We start from the raw sequence: 20,487 nt of genomic DNA on the forward strand, positions 1-20,487 counted from the left end.
TGGCGACATGGGTACCGACAGTGCCAGGTTGCAATTCACGTCCAAACAATCTACTTTTAATTTTTACCAAAAAAGAAAGGCCTGCTTTAAAGATTTACCCAAGAAAACCACTACTTTCAACGTGCACTTGTTTCTCAGACCAGCTGCTTTTCATAATCGGACACATGCACCTTTGGTGTCGGATAAGACGAAACGCTGGCCATAACATTTCGGTGATATATAGTGTGTGTACGAAATCGATGAGATTGACTTTGACGTTGTCCTAAATCAGTAAGTCTTAGTTGGGCTTAGTTCGGCCAGCAGTCTACCTTAGATTGAGCTTGGGTCAGCTCGGTCGTATTGGCCAGCTCGGCTCGGTTCGATCAGTAGATTGAGTTGAGTTTGAGTTCGAGTTCGAGTTTGGCTCTGTTAGAGAGAGAGAGAGGGGCTCAGGTCTGCTGGATGGCGGTACTTGACCGCTCACTTGCTTGGATGGGGATGGCCAGATGAACAGAGAAAGAAGGGGACTCGGACCTATTCGAGTCAATTAGGATAAAAAAGATGGCTCGGGATGGGCGTACTCAGGCCGAATAGAGGAAAATTGAACTAAAGGGAGTTCGACATTTGTTTGTTTATATATATATATATATATATATATATATATATATATAATTAAGTTATATTTCAAACCAAGTTGATCTGAACTGAACCAAGTCAATTCGGGCCAAGCTTCGCGCGAAGTTGAGTCCAGTTTAGGCCAACTCGGACTTAGATTTTGAGCTCAATAGAACAGCTCGGCTCAGCTCGTCTCGAACCCAATTTCAAGTCAAGCCGAGCTATGCTTTTCTGAGTTGAGTTGAGCAAGTTAACGGAGTTAGTTCAGTTCGTGTCCAGCTTTACACGCACCCACACACTTACACCATAATGGAATTTCAACACAATGGGCATCCAAACACATGACTGCATGTTGAAGCTCATGTGAGTCTACCATTGAGGCTCAAAATTCAGGTTAAACCTATAGGAAATGGCTGAGATGGGAGCTCTCACCAGTTGTGTGTGGGATCCGTGGTGTGCTAATGCTATCCAATCCACTCATCTAACACGCCACATTGGTATGAATGAATTCCATAACCAGGACATTCCAAGTGTCATGTGGGATAAACCAAGTGAATATAAATAAGGTCTTAGGCATGATTTTACACTATTGTCCCTCTACAATGGCCCACCTAAGTCTTGGATTGAACTTACTTTTGGGATCCACGGTGAATATGTGGCGACATACCTGATGGTGTGGGTTAAACACATGTTTGTCCCATGTAGCACTCAATCACCGAAAGTCATGCCATACACGTGCCTACGAGTCAAGCTAGGGCACTCCATTGTAGTGCTGTTTGTCTTTAAAAAGATGTTGTATTTTGAGCCACAACAGTATTTAGCTGTCATATACGTGTGCTAATATGCCATGTGGGCCACACACCTTTGATCTATAATCATAGGTGAGGCCATAAGATGGTTGGTGTACTCTGTCATTGATCGGTCCAATTAGGCTAATGTTGAAAGTTAATGGCCTACTAAACCAATGCCAAAGCTGAAGAGTCTTATTCAAATGGACCAATATTAAAAATAAACGGCCCAATTGGGCATGTTGAATATAAATTGTTGAATTCAAACAATGTTAAAGACAAACGGTCCGATTAATCCAAAATTGAATATCAACCATCCAATTAGACAATATTGAAGATGAACAATACAATTGTGCTAAAGTTGAAGATAAATTATCCAACTAAGTGGATAGTGAAAATAGTTAGCTCAATTGGACTTACGTGAAAATTGAATGGCCTAATTTGAGCACTACTAGAGATGAATGGTCCCTACTTGGACCAATGTCAAAGATGAACAATTTGATTAGTGAAAAACTGAATATCAACAGTCCAATTAAACATATATAGAAGATAAATTATCTAATCAAATTAGAGATAAATGATCTGATCCGATGGCTATTGAAAGAGAATGGCCCTATTGGATCAATGTCAAGGCCAAATGATCCAATTTGAAAATTGAATATCAACAATCAGACTAGACCTATATCGAAGATGAACAGTTCACAAATTAGAGACGAATGGTCCAATTGGCTGATGTTAAAAGAGAATGGCCTGATTGGATTAATGTCAAAGTCAAATGATATGATTTGATTAATACTGATGATGAATGATTTGTTTGGACAATATCAAAGATGAAATGTCCAATTAATCCAAAATTGAATATCAACAATCCTAGTGGATTGATATTGAAGATGAATGGTCCGATTCTTATGAAATTAGAGATGACTAGTCAGTTTAGTTCAATATTGAAAACGATACTAAACATGAATGGCCCAATTGGATCGACATCAAAGATGAACTCTCCGATTAGTACAAAATTGAAGATTAATTATTTGGTTTGACTAATGTTGAAGATCAATGATTCAACTGGGTGAATATTAAAGATCAAGAGTTTGCTTAGATCAATTTAGAAGAGGTGAATATTAGATATCAAGGGTTTGCTTAGATCAATTTTGAAGAAGAACGACATGATCCAGCTGAAATTAGAGAAGAATTATTTGACTGGTTTGACAATGAAGATCAACAATCTGTTTAGGTCCATACTGACAATCAAGTATTAGATTGAACTGATATCATAGATGAACGATCTACTTGCGCAGCAATTAGAGATGAATGGACAATTGGGTTGATGATCAACAATTTGATAGAGACTATTGATGATCATTTGTCTAAAATTCAAGGTGAGTGACCACTTAAATCAAACTAAACTGTTCATCTTCAACATCAGATTGTTGATAATCAACATCAACCAAATCAGGCTATTCATATTTATAAATAACTTTAAAAAAAAAAAAAAAATGTTCATCTTTGTTATCGGCCCAATCAAACCATTAATCATTAATATTGGCCCCTTGGAACATTCAGCTTTGCAATCAACCTAATTTGACCATTCACTGTTATTATTGCTTAAGTCAGATCTTCAAACTCGACAATGGTCCAATCAACCTGTTCATTTTCCATATCAACCCAATTAGACCATTTATCTTTCAATTTCAACACAAGTGGATTGTTCATCTTCAATATTGAAGAGTCGTACCGTTGATCTTCATTTTTTTACTGTCCTGTTTGATATTGGTCCAAGCAAACCATTCATCTTTAGTGTTATTTGAATCGGATCATTTGTCTTTGTCATTCGTCCAACATCCTATCCAATTAGACCGCTGATTTTCAATAACAGCTCAATCAAACCATTACATCTCCAATTTCAACAAAATTAACCATTCATCACGATCTAATCAGGGTAATTTTGGACTAATTAGACCATTCATCTTTGATGTGTCCAATCTAACCACTCACCTTTACAGTCACTCGTATTAAACCATTCAGAGCCTTAACAATAGCCCGATTGGCCCCTTCATTTTCAGTATCGACCTAGAGAGAGCGCAGGGCGTCCCGAGTTGTTTTCAAAAGCTACTCAGACAATGTCTTATTCATCACTATGAATATTTGGAAGCTGGCAAGAGAACACTTCTGAATAGAACTCATGTTAAAGTTGCAACCAAACACACCTTTAATGTTCATTTGCAAGGATACCATCAATAACACATGCAGCAAACGTTAATTCCATGAATTCACTGTCTTTACATGCAATTCTGTAAAGTAGCCTAGAGAATGGTGGTATTATAAGACTAGCTTTCATTAAAAAATAATTATAATAATACAACCAGCCATTATTTGTGCATCTCAGGGGAGCAGGCTAAACCCATGCATCAAGTGGCTCAACCACGGACTAGCCATGACCAAACATTCACACTGATCGGATGACCCTAACCATCCAAGCTATGGAGCTGTAAATGGAAGGCAGAGGCGTCAAAGCAACAGTCAATAACCACTGGAAGTCAATTAAATGGTGAGGTTGGATAACCCATTTAAATGCACCAAGGGCCTAGTCTGAAACTCGAAAACATTTTTGGCAAGTGAATAATATGTGATGATAGAAATCAAGTGCACCAGGTGGCAACTTTGCAACAGAAATATTATCGGAGACCAACTTAGCTTACACGGTACTTAGACACCATTTCCATACATAAAGATATTGGACTCCCGGTATAGCTTCATCATCTAGGTCAATGAGAAAATGAGCAAAGAGAAATGACCAGGCTGCCATTTTCCTCCAACCCTGAAGACTGACGGTAACATGCGTCCCAGTAGAAGCTTAGGCAGCCTCATCTTCAACGTTGTTGACACGCTCGCATTCATCAATCCATTCACTGTACCTGTTGAATGAAACTTCCTCACTCAGTAAGCTGCATACATAGATTACACATGATTCGTGTGGATGGAACTAGGTGTTAGAAAGGCCAAGTTGATGAACTTACACATCTATGGGTTCAGATAAAGCTGCAAAAGGAGCAACAAAAAACAATCAAATTGAGATCATTTTGAGATCAGTACAACTATGGAAAGAAAAAAGGACAATCATGATGTGAAGTGTCTTCTTCTGCACCCACGACAAACATGTATGGTGATCAGACCGCTGATATGGTGGCCCATTGAATGTGGATAGTTGCTCTTTCCCATTTGGGGAAAACTTTCACACTCCGTCAGAGTGAGATGGATGATACGCAGGCACTTAGAAATTGCCTACGTAGCATGGAAGTAAATTAAACTGTTTAACTTATGGGTCTCTGTTTGGATGTCTCATATACCAAAAATTATGCTTTTTTTAGTATCTGACTATTGGATTGGTGGAGATTTATTGGCCAGCTAAAAAGTAAACTATCTAATGGTTATCCCTCTTTGGGGGGTGGGGTGGGGTGGTTGGGGTTGCATACGAGTCAGAGGTTAGGATCGTTCAACCAGTATGATTTTGGGACTGACTTAGCAACAGTGGTTACATAACTTTGTCGGTTTAATTTGACTTAAATGTATTCCACATGTACAACTTAAAGTGCCTGCATATCAAGTGTCACATGCAGCCTGAGTATCATATAACTCCCCTTCTCTTTTTTAGTTCTCTTTTCAGGCCCATGATAATATGGCAACTGCCGCCCAATCAACTCGCTTTCTAGGATAGGTCCACCCAATCTTTTAAATATCCCAGAAGTGAGCGACCAGATAAACAATCCTGGCCCCTGTACACACTTATTTCTTCTGTGAACTATTTTAGGGGTGGGTAAGTTATATATATTTGTTGCACAAGGCCATTATTTACTAAATTCCCCTGAAAAGTATGGATTGTTTACATACCAGTGATCGCTGTGCTGAAACTCTCTTGGCAAATCCTGCAAGTGGCTTCACCGATCAAATTCTTCATATCACTGAAAGGAGATGCACTTCATTCGGTCACAAAATGGAAGTAGATAGATACAAATAAACAATCTGGCTATCAACAGCCCTACAGCATCAGCCTACAAGTTAAAAAGGAGCTGACATTCTTAAAAATATGCACTAGATAGGAAACGGATGTGAATTTAGAAATGCAAATCTGAGTCATGCTTTTTTTTTATTTGAAATTCTTGAACATCCAATTGAATCATACTTACATGCGACACTCAACACTTGTTCCATGGTTGCAGAAGGGGCAACTAAAGACAGTATCAAGCTTGTCCATCCGCTTCTTTGGAGGCGGCTTTGCACGTGACTTCCTCTTCCCCATGTTTCAACTTTGTTCCTATCCTTGAGAATCACTGATCAATGGGATCAGACAGAAATTTCAAATATGATCAATAGGGCCTCGTTTTCTATTGACCAAACAAAAGCGGTGAAAAGGGAGAATGCAGTTTAAAATTATAACAAGTTTGTAGTCAATGCTCATTAACCTATTTCTTCCATAAGCACCATTCTCCATTCTCGGATTTTTAACATGAACTGATAAAAGAACAAGCAACTAGCAGGGCCCGCTGGCAAGGAGGACCAAGATATGTGATTTTTGCTGCTGCTTTTTTTTTTAAGCAACGGATTCATTCAACAGAAAAACAAAAAGGCACAAGGAGAACAAAGAAAACAGAGAGCCGAAAAGGGAAGCAGATCTGCTGAGATAGCAGAACGCTTCTAGCGCCCTAGAAAACTAAGATCACACATATGAGAACCCTTAACATTAAAAGCCCATTCGATCAACATTCTCTAAGCCCTGGACCCCACTGCTGAGACTGAAGAAGAAGAGTCATTAAAGCATCTTTCGTTTCTTTCTTCCCAGACGGACCACCAGATCGCGAGAATGGCCATGCACCAGACAGTAGATCTCTTCTTATCCAGCATGAGACCATACCAGGAAGAGAAGACTAGAGGCCGTCTCCGGAACGCACCAACTGATAGAGAAATTCTGGCAAAAATCCGCACAAATCTGAGAAATAAAGGAGCAGTGAACCAACAGATGATTCACAGTTTCTGCTTCTCGCATCTGCATACCCCTCTTAGAAAGATTATCGATGGTAAAGATTTTATTTAGGCCCACCAGCCAACCGAAGCAGATGAACTTAGGGGGAGCTGAGTATTTCCAAATGAAAGGGGACACAGCCTGAGAGGAGGTTGACAGAGGACAGATGTGAGAGTAGAGAGACTTGACCGAGAAGATTCCAAATTTATGTAACTTCCAAACAATGCTATCGTGCTGATTGAGGAGGGGCCTAGTCTTGGATAAGCAATCCTGAAGAACCATAAACTCCGAGGCTTCACTATCGGAAAGGTTCCTAGAGCATCTGATATCCCAGACAACTTGAGCAGGCGTGACTGAGAAACAACTATTGGCAAAGATATTTTTGCCGGGGGCCAGACGGTATATATTAGGAAACCGATGCTTGAGGGTATCATCCCCAACCCAGGGATCCTCCCAGAAACGAATAGACGAACCATTGCCTAGCTCAAAACAGCAGTTCTGAAGAACCGGAGACTTAGCCCGAAGAATTCCTTTCTAAATGTGAGAAGCCTTATAATAGGAAGAATCTTCAGTCCACCAATCTCCTGGAGATGAGCCATACTTGCCTTTAATAATTGAGGTCCAAAGGGCTTCCTTTTCTGCGCCTAGCCTCCAAGACCATTTACCTAGCAAAGCCTTGTTCATGACTTTCAGATTTTTGACATTGGCACCACCTTCCCTGAACAGTTTACAGAAGATGGAATTTCTTCTGATTTTCCTTTCCAAACCACAAAAAGTCTCTTCTGATTTTATCAATAGACTTTAGAACCGGGGCCGGGCACTCGAACAACGACATGAAATACAGAGGAAGGTTCGTCAGAGCTGCTTTGATCAGAGTCGGCCGACCTCCCAGGAAAAAGTAGCGGCATTTCCACATAGCCAAATATTTATGGAACTTGCTAATCACCTTATCCCACATAGATTTATGAGGGGTCCTCACAGAGAGGGGCAAACCAACGAACGAGGTAGGTAACGATTGAATCTGGCAGCCAAGGATGTTGGCAAATGACTGAAGAGTTTCTGGAGTAACATTGATCCCAAGCAGCTTAGATTTATCCATGTTTATCCTTAGGCCAGAGACGGCCTCAAAACAACGAAGAGCAGTGTAGAGATTTTCAACGTACTGAGCTGAAGATTCTGAAAAGATTAAAGTATCATCTAAGAATTGGGTATGCGTAATGGGGTGCGTCAACCCCGGTATTGCTACACCACGAAGGATACCTTGTTCCTGCCCTCTGATCAGCATTTTGGAGAGCGCCTCGCCAACAATAAGGAAGAGGAGGAGACAGGGGGGGTCCCTTTGGCGTAGGCCTCTAGAGCTTTTAAAAAAGCCCTTAGAGGACCCGTTAAGAATGACGGAGAAGTGAGCAGAGCCGATGCAAGATTCTATCCATTTTCTCCACTTGGCACCGAAACCCATACGGGTTAACATGTAGCTAAGAAAACCCCAATCGACGTGATCATGAGCCTTAGCAACATCTAATTTGTAGAAAATACCACTTGAATGATTCTTGTGACGAGTGGAGGACTTCATTGGCAATCAAAGCCCCATCTGTGATCTGTCTACCTTTGATGAAGGCATTTTGATTTGGCGAGATGAGTTTGCCTATGACCTTCAATAGGCAGGAAGACAGGGTTTTAACAAGAATTTTGTAGGGACTCCCTATCAGGCTGATGGGCCTGAATTCGGAAAAAGACACAACCCCTGCTACCTTGGGGATGAGAGCGATGAAGGAGGCCCCTAACCCTCTACTATGAAATTCATGGAAGAAATGAAGGACATCTTGGTGAATCATTTCCCAAAAAGACTAATAGAAACTGATCGGAAAACCATCAGGCCCTGGAGCCTTATCCCCTTCCATCGCACCAACTGTAGCCTTGACCTCTTCTTGGGAAAATGGAGCTTCAAGAAGAGCTACGTCAGTAGCATCCAATGAATTGAAAGAGGTGAGATCGAGGTGCGGTCTGCTCCAATTATCGGAGGATAAGAGATCTCTGAAATGTTTTATAGCAAGATCTTCTATCGCCTGTTTATCCTCCACCCGGACGTCTCTATCGAAGATACTAAGAATAGCCTTTGACCGGAATTGCATATTAGCAATATTATGGAAAATTTTGGTATTTTTATCCCCCTCCGCAATCCAATTGACTCTAGATTTTATCCTCCAAGAGGCTTCTTCTTCTAAGGCTCTGTTCGATAGTTCCTGAATGATGCTGATGCGTCTGGCAAGGGTGTCTGATGAGATCGGAATATCATCAGACTATGAGTCAATAGCCTGCAGTTCTGATAGAATAGGCTTCTTCTTCTAAGGCTCTGTGATTTTTTCCTCCAAGAGGCCTCTTCTTCTAAGGCTCTATGATTTTTTCCTCCAAGAGGCTTCTTCTTCTAAGGCTCTGTGATTTTTGCATTATGGTTTGCCAATAGTGGTATACAGTCCAGATTGATGACCAACTGCCGTATGTGGCATTTATCAGGTTCAGGATGATGCTACCATCCCCACAGAGGGACTGCAAAGGACTGGCTGCAAAAACCTATGCTAGAATCCTTCTCCCCTTGGTCTTTTTGAGGTTTCCTTAAGGCCTTACGCCAACCTAGCCTCTCTAAACCTATGGGTTCTAAGGTTTAGGATACTACAACCCCTACAAAGGTGGATGCCTTTCCTTGGAAGCCGACAACGAATAAGATTCTCACCCTCAACAATCTTCACAAGATGAACTTTTTTTTCTTTACAAGAGGAACTTAGCTCTTTTAATGTCCGGTTTTTATATTGGAAAGAGGAAACAGTTAGACCATTTTTTCCTCTATTGTGAAATGGCATGGGAAATTTCATCCTTGTTCCTCCCATCTGTTTGGTATTGCGTGGGTGCTCCAGATATACATTGTGGACTAAAAACAGGATTGGTCACCAATGCCTTTCTAACTTAGGTGTCACTTTGGAAATGCTCCTTCATGTGATCATGTAGCGTACTTGGAAAGAGAGTTAAAAAAGATATTTGAGGTGTATGATGTGTCACATGTAGTGCCATGCCCTTGAGATCGTAGTTCATTTGTGCATAGCTAGGTGGACGAATTTTTTGTGCTAACAAGGAAGTCGAAAAGTCAAGTGACTTTTCGAATTTGAATTTGAATGCAACAATTTAAATTGTGTTAACCATCGCATGCACATGGCAAATGTGTTTCTTGGAAATCCCCCCTCTTGAATGGAAAAATCTAGACCTCCTAAGGGATGTCATGGTTTAAGGTATTCAATAATGTGGAAGTTGCATTAAGAGTAAATAGTTGGAGCTGGATGTTGTAACATGAATAAATTGTTGGTTTAACAATTTAATTCTAGGGATGAGTTGGCAAAAGGATTATTATACTAAAGGAGGATTGCTCCGACTGTGACATATTTCATCTTCCTCCTTGTTCCGTATTCTTCATTTTGTTCTCATTTTCTACATCACTTGGTATTAGAGTCGGATATTAACTCTTGGGCAGCGCTTTTCCAATCAAGGCGGACCTTGAGTGTATTTCTACCACATTGGATGAGAAGAAGACAATAATATTCCTTCCCTAGCAGTGTATTTCTTCTCCTATGCAGTGAGAAGACCTAGGGGAAGACACAATAATATTCTGGTAAGTAATGTAAGAGAAGAAATGGGAAATCAAGGCAGACCTTGAGTGTATTTCTACCACATTGGATAAGATGAAAATGTTTATCAGTCTCGGTCCATCGAACCCAAGACCTAATCAATCAAAGGAAATCCGAGACGTGATGAATCGGATACCAAGGGAGAAGACGGCTAACAAGTAAGAATTTGGATCTCAGCAAATGCTGAAACTTTGATGAAGAACCAGAAGAAGTGCCTAAGGAAATTAAAAAGTTCAATTCATGATGCAAGAATCGTGTGGTTGTAAAATACTAAAATATATCTCCTCAAATACAACTTCGTGAGTGGTGATTCAAAAATCAAAAGAAACCTTGATGAGTCTATTTTCCAGAAGGCAGGAAACAGAAAATAAAAACAAAGCACAAATGGGAAAAAAATTTAGGATGTTCACAAACTATCCATAAAATCGTTATTTTCAGACAGTTAGCACTCCATGAGTTCTAATAATTTTTCTGCTAATAGAAATGAACAGAAATTTTGTAAGATGAAAGTAAACTTGACGGGGAAGAATTAGAAAATTTGAAAACTAAAATAATCCTCCAACCGGAAGTGCTAAAAAAGTTGCTAGGAGCACAGCTTTGAAAAGTCAAAATTTTCTGCAATAAACAAGGTGCAATCAAGGTCCAAGTAGTGGGATGTGTAGGCCTTCTTAATGATTGAATCATTTTAAGGATTAAAAAAAAAAAACTCAAATCCAATCAAAGGTATTTGGGTTGTTGCTGGAGAAGAGTGTTAAAGATTAACTCAAACTTGGTGTGATGCAGGACAATTAACCACTTGCTCTAAAAGCTCGAACTGTTAGAGTATGGCGAATTAATCCCTTTATCTCATAGCCCAGGCCCCACATCTCATGGGTTAGGACCTCGTCCAAACCCCCTTCGTGGGCCCCAAATCACATGGGTCGTCCACCCCGAGTGTGTCCCTGCATCCCATGAGCTACCCCACTCGAGCCCGGCGTAAAATGCGCATTACTCACCCCTAGTAAGGAGTCTAGAACACGAGACCTCCCCTGTGAGCCCCAAATCGCATGGGTCACCCACCCCGAGTGTACCCCTGCATCCAACAGGCGACCCCACTCGAGCCCAGTGTGAAAAGGCCCCTGCATTATGGTGCTAATGAAACCAGGAATTGGTGATGATAAACCAGGAATCACTTGGATTGATTTGGGCTAGAATTTCTCACAACCAACAAGGAATCACTAAACTTTTCTTCTGCTGAAAATTTTCAGGAAGCAACAACTGTTTTGAACTCAAAATGAAATGCATTTCTGAGTGCAAAATGGGTCTTTTTATAGACCAATAACACCAACCCCTCATCTAAATTTTACAATTTCCCACAAATTGTTTGCAACAGCCATCAGTCCCATTGCATACAACATCTTTCCAAGACGAGATAAAAAGTTCAAAACCACGCGCGCACACACACACATATATAACCTTTCTAATACATGTAAGAGTTTTAAACCTTCTCTTTTTCCACACATGTAGAACACGGTCCCAAAGCCACGCATATAAAATACCCTTAAATGAAATGAACTTGAGCTGGCAATTATGGGCTGGATGTCCAAGCTTGGGCCTGTCATGAGCTGGGCTTTCATCTTGAATTGGGCTAAGGAAGGGTCCATCATTCTCCAATTCTTTGAGAGAACTCGACCTCAAGTTAAAAATGTGATGCCATTTGGAATTGGCTTCTTCTTTTTGCAGTTAATGAAATAGTTCGAAAACCCAAAAACTCGACTAGACTCAATATGCAGCCAGGTTGGGTAAACTCGAATGCTCAACTCAATATGTGTGTGTGTGTGTGTGTGTATAAAATCAAAAGTATTAAGTATCCTCATGGATAGAAAAACTAGTTTGTGTTACTATACGTAATATAAAATTGAAATATTTGCATCAAATCATTGGCTGACACACTGGTTAAGTAAGCATGTTTGAGGTTGTGCATTTAATTCCCACCATTCCCATTACTTTTTAATTTAATAGTAGCATTGACCCAGTGAGTGACTCAGTTTGAGTCACTGCCAGTCGCGTTGAGTCAACTGAGTTCCCGATTCGGAGTCGAGTGAGAAAACCAAGTTCCCAAGAGACTTGGCTCGAAATCTCATTGAGTCAAGTCGACTCGGCTGAGTTTTGAGTTGAGTCACCACGTTTTAAAACTATGGGTGATGGTGTGATCCAAGTGACCAACCATTTGCCATGGCGTGTCCTCCATGGATCTCCAAATTGACTTAGACTATTTGTTATAATATTGTTGAACCAATTCTATCTTCGTTACTAACTATAGATAAATTTTCATCACTATTGCATAAAAATTCAATTAGGCAGTTGGTGGGTGTCAAGCTTGTGGTGTCTTGTTTATCATACATTGAAAACTCATAGTCAAACCAAACCTTCTCATCTTTTAAATTCATAGCACTGTCATCAAAAGTATTCTCGATCTCACATTCTTCATCACAAATACCATATCCAAATAAACTAACTTTCATCCCATACACAATATCACAGTTACCCTCTTCATCAAATATAGGTGGCTTACTCCAAACAAAATTTCCCACTACAATAGCGAAGGAACATTTGGGGAATTCCATCTCTTCATTATGACATTCAGGGAGGTCGACATGCTGTATCAAATTCCATGAAATAGATTTTGGATTGTTTATAGACTCTTGCATCGTGAACAAGCATTCATTAATATCCAATTCGATGGAGAAGAGAAGAGAGAGGAAGAGAAAACAAGGAACCATAAGGGATATAAAAATGTTTCACAATAAGAGTAATGCTCCACCAAAATGGAGTAATTTACTTCAATTTAAAAAAATAAAATTTTAAAATTTTTTTTTTTTTAAAAAAAAAAGGAGATAATTTTCCAATCCCTCAATATTTGATCACCTCCTTTAAACATGGTCCCTTCACCAACTTATCTCTTAATTACACCAACCGTTTACTCTTAGGGCATGTTTATTTCGCCAATTACCAATAATGTGAAGGAAATGTGTCATCATCACAATTTTACCACGGCCAAACCAAACACCGAAATCATTGGTCAAATACAAACGCATTTAGAGTGTGTTTGTTTTACCAATTACATCAGTAAAGTAAAGTAAATGGGCAATGATTACAAATTGTTTTACTTGTCTAATGGCATCAGTTGTATTTGACCGCAATGATGACAATACTTTCATCGTTTGTTTTATCCATATAAAATTATACATATGGCAATTTTACAATGTAAAATTGAAATGATTACAAATGCATTTATCTGACTCTTATTACATTTTCCTTTGACCCTTGACCTATGTACCGTAATACTTGCTTAAACAAACAATTTGATACCAAAAAAAAGTAGTGATGGCCCACTTACATTACCTTTTTTTAATTGCCCACTTATATTACTTTACCACGAAATTTGGAAAAAACAAACAAGCCCTTAAGTGACAAGTAAATTAATTTGTAATCATTGCACTTTTTCATGGTATTATCATAAAAATCTTTAGGGTCTGTTTGGGCGGTGGGATTAGAAGGGATTAGGTGGGATGGGATTCAAAAAACATAATTATTACCCATGGCAGGGATTGTCCCCTATTGCCATGGGATAAGATTAATGCCTGCTTTGTTGATAATATGGTGGTACATTGAATGGATATACCCACCATCATTTGAAATTACTGAGAATAACACACATGTGTTATATCTAAACTGTTCATTTGTTTTGTAACCTCATTTTATTGCATGGGCCTAAAAATGAGGTAGATCCAAAACTTGGCCCCAAAGAAGTTTTCAACGGTAAGTATTCAATCCCCATTGCTTTCTATGGTGGGGTCCACTTGAGCATTAGATTTACCTGATTTTTTGGCTCATGCTCTAAAATAACCTCGATAAATGGGTGGACAGTGTGGATATAGCCCACACATCATGGTGGGACCTACAACAACTTGTTAACATTGAGCAAAATTAGCACGAGACCCAATACAATTCTATTTAATGTAATTTCAAGCTTTTCCATTCTTCCCAAACATGGAGTGGAATTGGCACGGGACCAGATGAATCCCATCCCACCTAATCCCTTCTAATCCCACTGCCCACACAGACCCTTAATCAAAACAGTAGGATCAATTTATTTTAGTGATAATTTGACATTGAAATAATATAAAATTATTATCATTACAATTTTACCGTGGATAAATCAAACAAAGTAAAATTGTCATCATTGCGGTCAAATGCAACTAATGTCAAGAGATAGGTAAAGTAATTTGTAATCATTGCTCATTTCCGTTATATTGTTGTCGTAATTGGTAAAACAAATGGAGCCTTATTACAACTTCTAATTACAACTGTTTACCCGTAATGCATCCTTCAATTGCACCATTAAATGCCTTAAGCTATGACTTTCTTATGAACTTTAAATTACTACATCCTACGGAGATGGGGAACTTTCAATAAACATATTTCCCAAGTGCAAAAAATGATTTATAAAATTATTAGCTTCAAATTTAAATTCAAAAGCAACATGGCTTTTGAATTTATTTATTGGCACAAAAAAAATAAAAAAACCTAAAGTGGCACAAATGAGACCACCATCGCAAGTACATGCCACCGCATATTGCTACATTATCTTATCATGGATTATTAGAGCATTGCTCCAATCGTAACATACTTCTATCTTCTCCTTTGTTTTTCTCTTCATCTTGTTCTTCTCCTCTCCATTATTTGGTTGAAAGCTTGAGATTAGTTCTTGGGGAACAGTTTTCCAATTTAATGCATTCTTCCATGGCAGCGAGAAGAACTAGAGGAAGACACAACAACATCCAAATGGGTAACACGAGAAGAAAGCTATAGGAAATCAAGGCGAAACTTGACCATATTTCTATAGTGTAGGATGAGATTGAATGAATTCGAAAGCAAGCGTGTGCCTCATGTCTCAATCCATCGAACCCAAGTACCTAGTATGCAAAGGAGATTCGATATGATGAATCGGATGTCGAGAAAGAAAATGTGCCGGACAAGGATGTTGAGAATTTGGATTTCAAAAAAGGCCAATCTTGGATAAAGAATTAGAAGTATTTGATGAAATTGTGATCCTAGTGAATCTATTGTTTGAGTGATTGAAAAATTAAACTAACCACCTAGAGATAAATGTATGGTTGTGACGATTGAGGATGTAATGGACAATTCAATGATCGGATTCGTAGAATTGTGCGAACCAATTACAAGCACACTCAACTACAAGCAGAACATGAACATTTGGGAAAAAGTAATCCATGTGCATTGCTTTTGCTTAGATTTCATCTCTCGTTACGATTGTCCCAAGAACATCACACCTATGATCTACTCGAGGAATGAAGCTGCAAAGATGCAGAAAATTCAATGACTTGTTGATCTACATTACCATCCTTGCAAGCCAAATAGATCAAACACGGAGGATTACATCATCAACTTCTGCAAAAGTTGAAGAAAATACAATATAAAGGTGCAACATGTTCAAAGGCCAAACAAAGATTAAAACTCAAGGGCAAGTTCTCTCCAACCTGGTAAGTATCATGTAGCACACGTGGTAGCATGCACTTAGGCAGGTAAAATCCACTTTGTGCTTTAGCTAAGTGGACCCAATTTTGGAACCAACAAAAAATTCCAAAAGTAATGCAAGTTTTGGATTTGCATTTGCATGTAGTGATTTTGTTAACTATTGCATGCACTTTGAAAAAGTGGGTTTCTTAAAAATTCACCACATTAAGATACAATAATTTAGAATTCCTAGGAAAGGTCATAGTTTAGCATATGTAATGGCGTAATTAGAAGTTGCATCAAGGGCTTGCCTATTTCACCAAGTACCACGGCAATGTAAAGAAAATAAGCAATGATTACAAATTACTTTACCTGTCTCCTAACAACTTCTGCATTTAACCATCAATTCATGTGTTTGGTTTATCGGTAGTAAAATCGTAATGATGGCATTTTACATTATTTTAATGTCAAATCGTTACTATAATACACTGATGTCACTATTTGGATTCAAGATTTTTACAATAATTACATGAAAAAGTGCAATGATCACAAATTACTTGTCCTATAAATACTTTTGCATTTGATCGACCGCCCCCATTTTAGCTTGGCTATGATAAAATCTTAATGATGACACATTTCCTTTACTGAGGAAATTAGCAAAACAAACAGGCTCAAAGTAAAGAGTTGTATACAGAAGTTGTAATAGGAGTAAATAGTTGGTCTAAGTGTAACCAAGGATGAATTTGTAAGAGGGTCATTATTTAAAAGGGGGGGATATGCTGATAGAATTTTGGGAGATTGGAAGATCATTTCTCTTTTATTGAAGAAAAAATGCCTTCTTCTTTTTTGGTAGAGCATTGCCTCCATTGTGACACATTTTCATTCCCCTCCTTGTTCTTTGTTTCTCTTCCTCTTATTCTTCTCTTCTCCATCATTATCAGACACAAATAATCCTACTATCCTAAGTGTGCCACCACGTGCTACATCAGTGTCCTTTTCTCAAATTCAACAAAGCCCTTCTCATGAGTTGGGAACTTGGTATATCACTTAAAAGGAGCCCGAAAAGTGTTCCAAGTTTGGACCGTTCAAGGAATTAGAATCTCATCATTCACGCTAAAAGAAGGGAGTTGAAATGGATTTATGGGTGAATTCCTCCCTTCATTTGGCAGTTCGAAATTAAATGTCAATGAATATTCCCTAGGCAATCTAGGAAGTTATAGAAATATGGCAAGGTGAGAAATGACAAAGGTATTGTTAAGTTTGTCGTCTCTGGTCCTATCAATAAAGGTGACTACCAGGCTGAGCTTAAGGCGATCCAGACTGGCCTAAGTTTCAGTAGTAACACTTTCCCAGAGCATCTCATGGTAGAAGGAGACTTGAATGCAATTGTGTGGACTTCCAATGAAGACAGCATTTCTTTCCTTGGATGTGCGAGTGCCATCATACATGGGATTAAGGCTTGACCTCCCACATTTCCTTCAGACATGTTACCAAAGTAGCAAACTGCTTGGCAACTGTTTTGGCTAGTGAAGGAGTTTCTACATTTTTGCAAACTGCTATCGCCTATCAAGGGCTTCATAAGGGAGACAAAAACAACACCATTTTTTCATATAGCTAAAGGAAGAATAAGGTATCAGAATGTGGAATTTTGTTGGGGGATCCAAGCAAAATGAAGAATGAATGGTGGCTATTCAAAAGCTCATATGAGAGGTGGAGCATGAAGCACCACCGATTTCAAACCTAAACACAAGTAAACCCCTATCACTGTTGAAAATGGGAGAAACAAAATGAGAGTATCTTTCCCAGAGAAAGCAAATGACAAATAATAACGCTATCAAAATCGAAATTCAGGAAATACTAATGGCATTATAGATGACAAGCTCGCAGCATTTTGCATCAAAAGCCTTCCAAACCCCCACCATAACCATTTGGAATAATTGCTTTCCAGGCAATTAGACAGGGTTGCTAGATCCAAATGCACCTGTACACGCTGCATGGATGCCAACCTGGCATGTGCATGGGACATCTAATCCATGCATAAGGAGGGCCTTCCTCACCTTGCAGATGAGTGGGCACAAAGATCAGGCTGGCAGTGCACCAGAGTAATGCATACCATCAGGTCCTCTGCATGGTAGGGTCCACATCACGGACAGGTCAGATGTCCTAAACTGCGATGCATGTGCGTGTAGGGCTAACCGACCACTTGAATAGTTAACAAAGCCAATCACAAACAAAATTAGAGGTGTCAATGCATCCGGGCAGGCATCCCACTCAATTATGGGGCCTAAAAACTTAGGGCCTGGAACCAACCTCCAATTTCAGCTTAAACTAGACACAAAGCTAGACGCATCTTAATCAAGACGGCCCATTTGCATCCATAAACAAAAATCCACAACCCTAGATGTATCAGACCTAATCTGAATGATATCCACCATGCCTCCTTTCCAAAACCCTAACTTATACCAAACCCGGTAAGCGAACCAGACGATTTAAAGCCCTAGATGCTCATTCAAACCATATATCAGACCTGATCTGAATGATATCAACCATGCCTCTTTTCCAAAACCCTAACTTATACCAAAGCCGGTAAGCGAACCAGACGATTTAAAGCCCTAAATGCTCATTCAAACCCTAATTTCTCATTCCCACTCCCAACTAACCTTCTTTCAAATGAATAAAAACAAGAACTCGGTCGCCAAAGCAGACCTCTGAAAAACCTGGCAGGAGGTGTAAACCCTAAATTGCCAGCGTTGATATATCAAACCCTAGAAAAGCAACAATATTGGAGAATGAAATTGCTGTGAAACAGAGGGAGATGAGGGTCAGAAATACAAGAAAAGAAGCTGAGATGAGATGAAAGGAATAGTACTTGTTTCGGGCAGCTTACCTGGTTTCAGAGACCGCCACAAATGGATATGATCCGAAAGTCCAACCATCTCCCTTACATATACCCGTCCCATGGAACTCGCGAGAGGAGGCATCGAGCAATTCCGTCCATCAGGTGGGCCGTCCATCAGGTGTGCTTTATTTATGCCCCGATGCAGCTCTACCGGTTATCAGCGCTGTGTACTTATCAGCTCAAATGTAGAAAAATATGGTTGGCTTTCAATGTCACGTTAGTAATTTTTTAATCTATTTTTCTCTCTCCCCTTTTTTTAAAAAAAAAATTTTGATTTCTTTTTTACTAAAATCTCTTTTGATTTTTTACTTATTCATTAGAGATCCACCTTTAATATCCACTCTCCATCATATGGGGGCAACCTTTAACACGGACGGTACATTGTATTAGGCCCACCTTCGCACTATCTTCAATGTAAACCATCCATCATGTGTGGCCCACCTTAATGTAGACCATCCACCTTGTGAGGCCCGCCTTTGATGTGGGCTATCCATAAGGGAGGGGCATTCATCATGTGAGGCCCGCTTTAGATGTAGGTCATTCATCATTAAGGGCCGAGAGTCTATTATGTGAGGTCCACCTTGATGTGGGTCATCCACCATATGGAGCCCCCCGTCATCATTAATTGCCCATCATGTGGGGCCCACTTTTGATGCGGACCATCCATTGAGTTGGCCCTACCTTAAAGTGGATTGACCATCATGCATTTGTACCTTGGATGTGGGTCGTTCATCATTAAGGGTTGACCACGATTGATTATGTGGGGCTCACCTTGATGCAAGTGATCCATCATGTGGGTCCCATCATCAAGTTAATTATCTCCCATGTGGGGTCACCCTCCATGTCCAATGTCCATAATGTGAAACACACTTTGTTATGCATTGTCCATCATGTGGGCCTCACCTTCAAAGTAAGTCATCCATCATTTTCGAGGCCACTTTAGATATGGAGCATCCATCATTAGCAGTCGACCTTTGATGTTGATTGTTCATTATGAGGCCCACCATCAATGTTAGTTGTCCATTATGTGAGGCCCACCTTTAACGTCCACTACTCATCAAGTGGAGCCCACCTTTAATGTGAACTATTTATGATGTGGGCTCCACCTTTGATGTGGGTCATCCATAATGAAGAGCTACCTTTGATATTGATTGTCCATCATGCACTATCATAGCTAATAAGTTACTTTTAGGAAAATGGTTTATAAATTAACTTTTATTAAATAAGTACCTTATTTGTTGTTTTACGAACCAAACCAAAAAAAAAAAAGTTGTGAGGGCATATCCAACCAAGATGGACTGATTTCCTATGGCCCACGTAAGTTCCTATTAATAAAAGCTATGTAAGCTTACCATAATGTCCATGATAAATCTATCATGTTCATAAATTTTCTTAGCTCATGGTAGGACATGAGCCAAAAAAATGAGGCTGATCCAAAACTCAATTGTGTCACACCACAAGCCACAATGGGGATGTTAATACCTTTGAAGCTTTCATTAGTCTATAAAAGTTTTGGATTAGGCTAATATTTGTGTTTTGAATTCATTCCAATCAGAATACCTTATGCCCAGTTAGAATGAGAATCTTAAGATAAGATTTTCTGGAATACCATCCATCATATCAATATTTGAACTCATGATTTGATTAAAGAAAAGTGCCATTTCAGGGCCTCCCTTTCCTAAATCAAAGATGCCTTTCAGCTCCTTATCTGATCTTAGCTTCCCTGATTAGAAATTTGTATCCCGTATGGAGCCACGTCACAGTATAACCGCTGTTTGGAGTCCCACCTACTCGGTTTTAAGCTCCGACAAGATGGTAAACCCCAGACGACTAAGTAATAAATCCCCTCCGGCCGGCCAGCTTTCCGTAGCTCAGTCCGCCGAAGGCGTTTCCTAATCATATGCGCGTGCGGGCGTATACGCGCGCGCGCGTAGATAGTACGCGCGCATACATGCTCTCGTGCCAGCGCACATGCCCACGCGCGTATATAGGACG

The 20,487-nt window shown here is 39.6% G+C and overlaps 2 protein-coding genes across 2 annotated transcripts; both read right to left on the reverse strand.

Annotated features, from left to right (window-relative positions):
* Positions 1-3,919: 3,919 nt before the first annotated feature.
* LOC131240931 (transcription elongation factor 1 homolog) lies at positions 3,920-18,611 on the reverse strand. The gene is made up of 5 exons (XM_058239476.1): positions 18,481-18,611; positions 5,567-5,710; positions 5,271-5,341; positions 4,400-4,421; positions 3,920-4,297 (listed from the first exon to the last, which is right to left on the reverse strand). The coding sequence occupies exons 2-5, from the start codon at positions 5,677-5,679 to the stop codon at positions 4,237-4,239; spliced, it is 267 nt and encodes an 88-aa protein (XP_058095459.1). The 5' UTR covers positions 5,680-5,710; positions 18,481-18,611; the 3' UTR covers positions 3,920-4,236.
* On the reverse strand, positions 6,147-7,858 carry LOC131239116 (uncharacterized). The gene is made up of 3 exons (XM_058236674.1): positions 7,660-7,858; positions 7,131-7,575; positions 6,147-6,366 (listed from the first exon to the last, which is right to left on the reverse strand). The coding sequence occupies exons 1-3, from the start codon at positions 7,856-7,858 to the stop codon at positions 6,147-6,149; spliced, it is 864 nt and encodes a 287-aa protein (XP_058092657.1).
* Positions 18,612-20,487: the final 1,876 nt, after the last annotated feature.

Source organism: Magnolia sinica, chromosome 3, assembly GCF_029962835.1.
Source record: "Magnolia sinica isolate HGM2019 chromosome 3, MsV1, whole genome shotgun sequence".
NCBI lineage: Eukaryota > Viridiplantae > Streptophyta > Magnoliopsida > Magnoliales > Magnoliaceae > Magnolia > Magnolia sinica.